This window comes from Podarcis tiliguerta (genome assembly GCF_965153285.1).
Source record: "Podarcis tiliguerta genome assembly, chromosome: 7".
NCBI lineage: Eukaryota > Metazoa > Chordata > Lepidosauria > Squamata > Lacertidae > Podarcis > Podarcis tiliguerta.
Window position 1 is genome coordinate 41,162,782 of NC_139540.1, and position 11,069 is coordinate 41,173,850.

General features: G+C 41.3%; 2 protein-coding genes across 12 annotated transcripts in view; one reads left to right on the forward strand and one right to left on the reverse strand.

The window, feature by feature from the left end:
• TRAPPC8 (trafficking protein particle complex subunit 8) overlaps positions 1–4,421 on the forward strand; it is a 52,507-nt gene extending 48,086 nt beyond the window's left edge. For all 11 annotated transcript variants that reach the window (XR_014514052.1, XR_014514053.1, XR_014514054.1 and 8 more), the window contains 2 exons: positions 754–843; positions 3,314–4,421. Coding sequence is in view for 8 of the 11 variants with exons in the window: in XM_083451556.1 (XP_083307682.1) it covers positions 754–843; positions 3,314–3,548 (325 nt within the window). In the remaining 3 variants the exon portion in view is untranslated. The remainder of the gene's footprint in view (positions 1–753; positions 844–3,313) is intronic.
• Positions 4,422–6,917: 2,496 nt separating this feature from the next.
• Positions 6,918–9,530, reverse strand: CATSPERD (cation channel sperm associated auxiliary subunit delta). Its single transcript, XM_083451627.1, has one exon. The coding sequence runs from the start codon at positions 9,424–9,426 to the stop codon at positions 7,072–7,074; it is 2,355 nt and encodes a 784-aa protein (XP_083307753.1). The 5' UTR covers positions 9,427–9,530; the 3' UTR covers positions 6,918–7,071.
• Between the last annotated feature and the right edge of the window lie 1,539 nt (positions 9,531–11,069).

Sequence of the window (11,069 nt, forward strand, 5' to 3'; positions counted from 1 at the left end):
ATCCACCACATCCTAACTTAACTCATTGAAATGGATCTGGGGTTACATCCTTTGCATTCTCAAATGTTGAGTAAATTCAAGAGCTGAAAGAACCATGGGAGTGTCTCATGTTGAAGATCAAAACTTCAGTCAACATAAACTAAGAGCAACCTCATTCAAAATGTTGCCTTCTCTATTGTGTTTTAACACCCCATGTAAGGTGGGAGTGGAGATATGGTCATGTGTCTAGTTCAGCAAAGAAGAGTACAGCAGCTTCTCCTTCAGAGTGCTGCATTCTCTTTAGTTAAACACTTGTTTCTGGCCTCATGTTGTCACTTTGCATTTGAACCCAGAAAGGAGAACGGAGGCTGTTGCAGAGCAGCTTCATTATAATTTTCCATCTAGCTGAAGAATAATGATTCCTTTCTTTATTAAGAATTGTGGATAAGTCAAAAGTAGCCCCACATGTTGCTAGGTTGCCTGAGCTTTTTGGCACAAGAGCCTAATGTGCTATAGATAATGCTGCCATCAGTGGTCAATCCCCACTCCAGAGACCTTGTAATTGAAAGATGTTTGTGAACAAACACAGGTAACTTAGCTAAGATGGTGATTTATTTTGGAATTATACCTGAAGGGTTTGTCCTCTGGCTGATTTTAAGTGAACAGAAGTCTTTTTTGTTCTTGTTAATAAAGGTGAATATTGTGTTGTGTAGTTGTGTTTTCCAAAGTCAGAAGTATCAGGACAAAGTTTCTAATGAGACTTTTCTTTTGTAGCCTTTGTATAGTACCAGTCACTCTTCTACTTTCAAATTGCTCTCAGGCTGATGTTGATGTGATCATTGACTTGCGACATAAAACAACAAGGTAATATTCTAAAGCTAAATTTTGTATTAATGAAGTAAATCAAATTTGGATATTCACCTCTAGACAACATATCTTAATTAAGAGGGAAACCTCCTCTCTGTGTATGAACCACTTACTTCAATCTAAAGGTTTATTGAAGGCAGTGTATCTAAAATTTCAGCTCAACAGTTTCAAATCTCTACTCACTTGCAAAGCTTCCTGGGTGATATTGTTGCAAGCAGTATATTTCAGCCAGTATCTCTCATCACACACTTGGGATAAAAAGAGTTGGGAATCCTGTTTGCAGCCCAGACCTTTGGGGGCGGGGGGGCGGGGCGGATAACAGTGTAATAAATTAGTAAGTAACTAAGTACTTCACATGTTTTTCCAATTTATAATTTTGTGTTATGTAGGAGTGATTCAGAGGATTCCTTGTTGGATCCTACTCTGAAATACTATTGTGAGAAAAGTCAATCCAGTTTGTTGACTCTGACATTCATAATCTGTTGGGGGAGATGTGTCTGGATTTATTCCTCATATTATTTCCTTTGGTTCTCTAACATGCAGACACATGCGCACACACAGTGACACCAGTACAGTTCCAGAATGTGTTTACACATATTGGACACCGTTGATGTTTTAGGACTTAGCAATTATAAATGTGTACTGTTTCAAAGGAACGTGGGTAGCACTGTGGTCTAAACCACTGAGACTAGGGCTTGCCGATCGGAAGGTTTACAGTTCGAATCTCCGTGATGGGGTGAGCTCCCGTTCAGTCCCTGCTCTTGCCAACCTAGCAGTTCAAAAGCACGTCAAAGTGCAAGTAGATAAATAGGTACCACTCTGGCGGGAAGGTAAATGGCGTTTTCATGCGCTGCTCTGGTTTTGCCAGAAGCAGCTTAGTCATGCTGGCCACATGACCTGGAAAAACTGTCTGTGGATAAACGCCAGCTCCCTCAGCCAGTAAAGGTAGATGAGCGCTGCAACCCCAGAGTCGTTCACGACTGGACTGAACTGTCAGGGGTCCTTTACCTTTACCTTTTTACTGTTGCAAAATTCAACCACAAAACTGGGAAAGCAACACTGGCAGGAAAAGGGGAGGAGGGAACTCCCAAGTGCTTAAAATGAGATTTATTCCAAGCCCAACACATATTGGAATAAATCTTTGCTTGGAGGGTGTTTTGCATTTAAGAATTGCTGCTAAAACATGTCTCTGAGTAAGAATTTGTTCTGAAACATGTTGGGTATAAATATTATTTCATGCACCTAAACTTCCCTCCCTACTTTTTCCCCCTTACCAAATTCATAACATAAAAGAAAAAACCTTGTGCGTTGTTTGTAGTATAGATGACAACCAATTACGTGATTGTGCATGTGTGCACAGCACTGAACCTGAAAGTGGTAGAAAACGTCACAGAAAAGGGGGGCAGGGCACACTTATATGTGCTCCGCTGGTGCACGCAGGCGCCAGGAACAGAACCCCCACATTAAATGGTTGTTGACTGTACTGCTCCTTGAATTGAGTAAGGAAATACATGTTCTCTTGAGTTCTTGGTGGCCTTAGATACCATTGACCACAGTATCCTTTTGGGAAGGCTTGGGAAAGTAGGGTTTGGGGCAGTGTACTTCTTCTTCTCCTACCTCCCAGGCCATTTCCAGAAAGTAGTTGGAGTGAGGGGCACGGCTCAACACCATTGGAGTTTCCCTGTGGTGTCCTGCAGGGTTCAGCCATATACCCCATGATATTTCACAACTCTCTGTAGCCACTGGGGGCTGTCATAAGGAGATATGAAGTGAATGTCACCAGTATGCAGATGATACCCAACTCTATAGTTCTGTTCCAACTGAATTGGGAGAGGGAGGTGAAGTCCAAGACTGGTGCTTGGAGGCAGTGATGGGCTGGATGTTGGCCAACAAATGAAAACTACTGATGTGTTCAAGTTCTCAATTTTAGGAGGTGGAACTAGATGGGGCTGTATTTCCCTTAAAACAGCAGATTTGTAGGTTGGGGGTATCCAGCGTCATCACTGGAAACTTAGGTAGCTAGGAGTGTCTATTTCCATCTCCAGCGGGTTCATCAAATACAACACCTTTTGGACAGAAATGACTTGGCCATGCTACTCCACACTCTGGTAACTTCCAGATTAGATTATTGCCATTCGCTCTATGTGGGACTACTCTTGAAAACTACTCGGAAATTTCAATGTTGCTTTTTAAACTTCTGTAACCTGCCCTGGAACCTTGTGGTGAAAGGTGGGTAAGAATTGAAATAGTAATAATAGGCTGCAAACTTTGGAATGCATTAAACTGAAATTCCTTGTAGCGTGGATAAATAAGCAAAAAGCTAGTATAAATATAACTGGTTTTATTATATCCAAGTATGCTTTGATTAAATTATTGAATCACTGTCACTTTGGCTAAGTTACTCATAGGTTTATACTAACACTTTGGGGCATGAGCCGAAGAATATGACATGTTTTCTCTTTTCCAGTCCAGAAACACTTGAAATCCATGGTTCATTTACTTGGCTTGGGCAAACACAATACAAGCTTCAGCTGAAAAGCCAGGAAGTATCCAGCCTGCAGTTAAAGGCCTGTTTCGTCCACACAGGAGTTTATAATCTTGGAACCCCACGAGTTTTTGCCAAGCTTTCGGACCAGGTTACTTTGTTTGAAACAAGTCAGCAGAACTCAATGCCAGCACTGATCATCATTGGCAATGTTTGACTTGCTGCAGGTTTATTTAAAACCAAAAAGAAAAGAAGTGTATTGAGTACTGTTACTTACTTCATTACTTTTAACCTGCAACCTTGGCATATGAACTGTTAAAATAGTGTAGATAAAATTCCAAACTATTCCAAGTACTTGTCTCCTTCTGTTTCATAATGCCTGGTACATTAGACTTGACAGAACATTTATTTTTTAAAAAGTATTCCATAAATTAAGTGGAAATACACAAGATTACTGGTGATATCCAATGTTAGTCATGCTCAGAACAAACCCAATGAAATCAATTGACTTAATTTCTATGGATCTACTCCATGTAACTTAATTGGGTATCCTCCTCCTCGTAACAGAATTGGAAACTCCTATATACCCTTAGACCCTGTCAAATGCAGCCATACTGCTGTTAAAACCTGTGTTAATATTTGTGGCTGCATTAGGAAGCAATTTAGGGCACAGACCCCTGCTGGCATTTTTATTTGTTTGTTTGTTCATGAACCATCTTTTCATAACATTTCTGTGAAGTTCAGTAAGATACAAAAATAAATCCTACCCAGTTTTTCATTTTCCACTTTGAAAAAAGTGAAATTGGGATTTCTTTCATATTCTGATAGCCAGTCCTCTTTGCAAACTGCATATAACCCCACTTAATATCCTTTAAAAACAGAAAACCCCAGTTTAGATATGTTCTCATTCATCTCAGTACAAAATGCACTATTTCACAACCATTAAAGTTTGTCATGTAAACACATCCGGTTTATTATGTAACTATAACAATTCAGATGATCTGTTTAAATTACCAGTTAATTAAGCTTTTCGAGAAATGTATTATATTTATAACAAATGTGCTGTAAATAGAATAAAATGTGCACCATATTCACTGTATTGATTTATTGAATAATGTTTCTGAAATGATGACAGAAATTAAGTAGATGCCTGTTAATGGTTTGTTCTGGACCGTTGACTTGCCTCAGTAATGAACCAAATGAGAGCCAAGAAATTGACGCTCAGTCCAGATCAAGATTGAGACACAAGACACTGTTAGTAGGCGGTACCCTAGACCGGATGGATGGGAGGTGGCTTGCTCTTGATGGGGTAACACTCCCTCTGGAGAAATGGGTATGTAGTTTGGGGATCCTTCTGAATACACTGCTGTCGCTTAAGGTGCAGGTGGCCTCGGTGGTGTGGAGTGCCTTCCATCAGCTTTGTGTGGTGGCCCAGCTGCACCAATATCTGGACAGAAATAGCCTAACTTCTATATTCTTTGTTCTGGTAACCTCCAGGTTACATTACTGCTTCACATAATATGTGGGGCTGCCTCTGAAGAATGTTTGGCAGCACCTCAAGTGGTGCAGAATTTGGCAGCCAGGTTGCTCACCAGGACAAGACGGTTTGAGCATATAACACTGATCCTAGTCCAGCTGCACTGACAGCAAGTTTCTGGGTGCAATTAAAAATGCTGGTTTTTGACCTGTAAAGCCTTCAATGGCTCAGGACTGCAGTACCTCAAGGACCACCTCTCCCCATATGAACTGACCTGGACCCCGTGATCATCATAGAGGCCCTCCAGAGAGTTCTAGAGGGTAGCAACATGAGAAAACCCCTTTTCTGTGGTAGCTGCCTGATCTCCCCAGGGAGGCTTGCCTTGCGCCTTCACTGCATATCTTTAAGTGCTAGGTGAAAATGTTTCTCTGTAACCAAGCCTTTGGCCGATTACACATTCTATAGCCTTTTAAATGTGCTTGTGGGATGAGGTGTTATTGGTTTCTTTGGGTCTTTTTATGTATTTTGTGTTTTCATTTTGTATATGTTGTGAATCACCCTGTGATCTTTGGATGAAGGGCAGCACACAAGTTTAATAAATAATAATAAGTTAAGTGAAACGGAGTTGTAGGTTTGGGGTTTGAAGTGGGGAGCCCCAGTTCTGTGTATCCTCAGATTGACAGTTCACCCATGTAGGACCACCCCCAGCTAAAAAGTAGGATTCTGCAAAGGGGTTCACAAGTTGGCTGGAGACAAATTAGGATCATCTAAAGCACTCCAATGTGAAGCTGGTTTGACAAACAACACATCAAACATGAACAGGATGCATATGCGTTTTGGATAATGTATGATCATGGATTAAAATCTCAGCACAGGCAATGCAGCAGGTGCACAATAAACGGGAATGTGAACAACACCTGGGCAACAATTCCTTCTCCATCAGGGAAGCAAAGCAAAGAACAAAACAAAACAAAACAAAACACCCCTTTCAAAATGAGCCAGAAGTACTGTCAAACAAATCAGGCATTCCCTTCTCTGTTTGAGTCTAGAGGAAAATCACACACACCAAAACACTGCTTCAAATTGAAGCAGAAACTACCTTCGACATTGTCTCAAGAAAGGACTTTCAGGATTAGTTTGAAGCCAGTTTTGAGTCTTCAGTAATGCAGGTGTAACTATGTTTCTGTAAGGCACTTGAGAATTGTGAGTTGCGTGCACTGCTGATCCAGGATGTCATGAACACATCTGCCCCAAGTATAGAAACGCAGCATGAGTTTGGAAGCAGTTGGACAGCTGTGAGCAGTTCCCCTCCCCCTCCGCTGACACAGAATGGAATGTAGATAAGGTGTCAGGAGAGAGTGGGAGGGAGAGAAATCAGCAAGCAATCCCCTGAGCCCAAGTAGCAGACGTATGAGAAAGGTAATAGGTTCAGCATATTCTGCAGAACCAGGAAGCACTCCTTAGAAGGGCCGGCATGGACGCTTGGTTAGATGTCCGAGACTAATTGTATTGCAATAAATCTTCAATCTAATTACAACTTGTGTGTTGTGTTATCAAGACGGCAGCCACACACACAGAGAGAGAGCATTCCCTTATCTCCAATATAAATATTCTATCTAAATCTAATCCAATATTTTTCTCCCCAATTTTTAAAATTACTGAGACGTTTGTACTTTTTAAAAATAGTGGGGCAAGAAGAGAGTAACATGGGCTGCTTGCTTAGTATTTCAGCCTTCAAGGCAGCATACCATGTAGCATCAGAGTGCATTAGAGAGCTTTCCCCCCAAATCCAAAGCCCATGTGACAACTGTTTCCACCCACACTGAAAAACAACCAAAACCACCACACACACACATACACAAACCTAACACTGATTACTGCCTATGAAGCACTATTCTGCTCATATTTGGATAATGCAGAAAGAAAAAGGAAATGTGAAAAAGTTTTCTTGAGTCTGTGCCCTCCCCCCCCTTCCCCCTCCTTGCATGGATGCTTAAGGCACTGTGGAAACAACAGTGCATTACTCTCTCCCACTGTGGATTTGGAGCTGTGAGTTTGCTCAGTGCAGGTACTCATACTGCTAAAGTCAGAGAACCATCCACAAAGCACTTTCTTTTGACAACTTGTATTTATTAAAACTCATACATTTTTAAAGCATCCCTTATCCATAAATACTGGTTTGCAAACCAAATGGTATTTCCTTTCAGCGCTGTTGAGAATTAACCTACCCCTCCTCAGAGCATGACATTACAGGACTAAAATATTACGCCCAAACTGTTTTCATTCTTGCATTTTCCTTCATTAATTTAGGAAAGTAGTATACCATCAAAATAGAGCCAAATATGAGAACCAGAAAACTAATAAGTGTTTTACCAACATTGATCTGAGACTTTGGGAGGGCGCCATGTACATACACACTGAAAACCGTTGTTAGGTCACAGTAGCTATACTGTGTATCTACAACAATGGCTTTGAAGACATATATGCCATTGTACTGTGGAAATAATATTCTGTTCTTCTCATCCCTGTTTAGAACATGATACGGCCTGGAAGCTGATGGCAAAGGCCCATTTTCTTGGGGAATCTTACAATTTTCATAAAGCAATCTGTTCCACATATCACTTGGCTCTCTTCCAGGATCCTCTGCCATTATAGTGATCCAGTTCTGCGCTGCTATCCTACACTCGGCTTCTACTTCATTCAGGAGATAATCATAATTATGCATGCCATGTATTTCATACAGTACAAAATCAGCAGAAACATATTCTATGAATTCATCATTGTCCCACAGCTCAAGAACGGGGAGCCATGGGCTGTCATAGTACAACAGAATAGGACATCTCCAAAGATCATAACGATAGGTAATGTTAAGGTTTGGCTGTGACAATTTTTTTCTGCCAAGGAACTGTGGGTCATATACCTTTCGATCAATTGAATAAACAAAATTATTCTGCAGCACAATATCCTGAAAGAGACCTCTGTTGCATGCTGTTGTACTCTCAGCAATTTTGATATGTTTCTGAGGTGGACAGCCCACTACAATAAGGGCTGTCATTGGATGCATGTCAATACAGAATATGGCTTTGTTGTAGATATCCACCGTGATGGTGGAGATCCTGCTTGAGTAAATAGTATCCTGAAACTCGAGTTGAGACATGCCCGAGAAAGCCTGTTGAAGCAGCCTAATACGTAGCCTGTATTTAGTGTTTCCATCAAAGGTAAAGCCATCCTGATCGATTTGTGCTTGAAATGCCAGCGCATGGGGATTGCTCACAGTTACATATGGATAGGTCCCAGTGCCCGGCTTGGGCACAAATGTGACATTAAAATGAAGTTCCTGCTTCATATCAATATAATATATTTTGTTATGGAAATCACCACTGAGGATCTCTACAGGACAGGGCTGCAGCGGTGGCCGTAAAGTCATGAGTGTGTCCTGTATGTTAATAATGCATTTCTGAAAATGATACAATGCAGAATCCGTGCTCGGAATAAGACTGACAAAAAAAAGCACCCCAATACTCTCAAACATCATCGCCTCACAAGGGTCAGTGGGTTTGCCCTTGGTTTTATCACCAATGTATACCATCTGTGTTGATTCCATGTCCAGGGTTCCATAGAAAAGTTTCTGGCTCGTGGTGAGGGCTGCAATCTCATTTCTGTTGGCAGCTACATTACAAAGGCCATGCGAAGGCAATGTCACATTAACATATTTATCAGTGGGATGCACTGTTATCAGAGCAACATTCAGGCCGTGGTTGAAAGAGAACACGAAAGTGTCTTTTGTCCAAAGGAGAATAAAACCTCTCAGGCCAGGGGGAATTATGCCAATAACAGATTCACCTGCATAGAGTTTCATGTCGAATTTTGCACCTTGTTCTTGATGGGCTAAGTTCATATCTGTATATGCAAAATAAGCTTCCCCATCACCATCTGTTTTATTGAGGATAACTCCAAGTTCTGCCAAGGAAACAAAGTTGTAGATACCAATCAGTGCATTTTCATAACCGGCAGGGCTTGTTTTTACAAATCTGTATCCCCCATCTTTGGAGGTGAAGATATCAGTGGATTCAGCAGGCCTTCCAGTTGTATAAGCCACAATGAAATTGCTGGTTTCGTAACAATTGATGTCCTTCAAAGAATAACAGCAGTCCATGTTTGTGATATCTGTAATGGAGCTATCGATGCCAGTTGACAATTTCCAGGTTTTCCATGTGCTATAGAAATACATATAGACCTTTCCATTTATTACGAAAAGCGCTCGATTGTTTTGCACAAAAAGAGCACTAGTGACTTCAGCTGGTGGGCTTATTATTATAGCTGGAATGGTCAATGGCAAAAGACTGCTCTGAAAATTATCTTGGCTGAGGAAAACCTTTTCCCCAAGATATATGGCTGGAGGAGTCTGTCCTCCAAAGTAGAATGCCTCACATGGGTGTGGTATTAGACGAGGGTCCTTATATTTGTATGAGAGAACAGTGCCGTGTGATACCATACTTGAATTGAAGGAGACGCTTGATATAATCAGTAGTTGATGAGTGCATGGCCAAGAATCACCCCTATCCAGACACAGCAAAAAAATCACTAATATGATTACAGAACTGCTTGGCTTCCGCATTGCTGATTTCTGAATTATTCTCTTAAGCCAACCCCATAATGCATGAACAGATGTGTTCAGTGTGAATGCTGTTAGCTGTAGTGTTTTTAAACGTCTGTTTTGTTCCAGATTCTAATTCAGTTATTCTGAATTCCAAGTGGCAGTTGGCTGTTAGATGGGATGGGGTACCTGAGGAGATTTCACATGATGCTCATTATAGCTTCTGTGCTGTCTTGTTCCTGAATAAAAGATGATAAAATGGATTCTTTTAACCAGGAAACAGTGAAACCCCACTCTCTTTCTCTACACCCACAAGCATGTGCATGCAAAATATCACATCCACTCCCTGAACCGTCCTCTATTGCTTGTTTTTGTACCTGGCTGAATCAGAGGGATGGGGAGGGTCCACCACATAGGATTGGCTGAGAGACCAGCTCCATCTGTCTCCCTCTCTTCCTAAGCTCTTATTCAGGTGGCCATTCCACAGTGGGAACATAGGTTTCGGGGTGGGTTGATCATGGTGAGTGTTTGCCAAACATGCCTTCCTCTTAGCTTGTTTCTCCATTTCATCCTGAGTTTGAGTGTCTTCAAAGTCCATGACACCTTTGGTAAAAGCTGTTCACCAATTGGAATGCTCCTAGGCCAGTGTTTCCCAATTGTCAGTGTTTGTTCTACTTTTTTTTTTAGATTTGCCTTGAGAGAATCATTAAATCTTTTTTGTTGACCACCAGCATTATGTTTTCCATGTTTAAGTTCAGAATAGAGTAGTTGCTTTGGAAGACGATAATCAGGCATCCACAAAATATGACTAGTCAAACAAAGTTGATGTTGAAGAATCACACTGGTGATCTTTGTTTCTTCCAGTACACTGGCATTAGTTTGCCTGTCTTCTCAAGTGATATGTAAAATTGTTCAGAGACACCATTGATGGACTCTTTTGAGGAGCTGGAGATGGCGTTTATAAGTGGTCCATGTTTCACAAGAATATAGTAAGGTTGGTAGTACAATAGCTTTGTAAACAAGCATTTTGGTTTCCCTGCGAATGTCCAAGTCCTCAAACACATTGCACTTGCAGAGCTCAGGCAATGCTGGATTTCAGCATCAAAGTCCGCCCTTGTGGAAAGATAATTGCCCAGGTAGGAGAAGTGGTTGACACTTTCCAATGTTACATCATTGAGTTGGATTTGTGTTGCTGCAGAGGGTTTATTTGTGCTTGTTGGTGCAGCACTTTGGTTTCCTGGATGTTGAGCGATGGGCCAAGCTTTCCATAAGCTTATGTGAAGCTATTTAGGATGGTTTGATACTAGGACAATGTGTACTTTACCCAGTGGCAGGCCAGAGACATTAACCTTTATCTTACTCCATTATTGGGCTCCAGCCTTTCCTATTCCGATTAGGTTGTTACTTTAAAAGACAACTGTTCTATTAAGTTGCTGAGTGGTTGCTTCTCCTATCTCCTTTCAGATGGTCCTTAAGAGTCATTTGGAAGCAATCCCGCTTAATAGGATATTTAAGAGCTTGAGTGGTCATTTTGCGCCTTGGTTTCCTTCCTTGAAGCCTGCATTGAGGTATAATCTTGATAGCCATCGTGGAATGTATTAATCAGTGATCTGTCCATCAGTCGTCGGTCGTTGTCATAGCTCTGGTAAGGAGTACATCGCGGC

Bases quoted from the DNA above. Each gene is read 5' to 3' on its own strand.
- CATSPERD (XM_083451627.1), bottom strand. From the start codon at position 9,426: ATGCGGAAGCCAAGCAGTTCTGTAATCATATTAGTGATTTTTTTGCTG.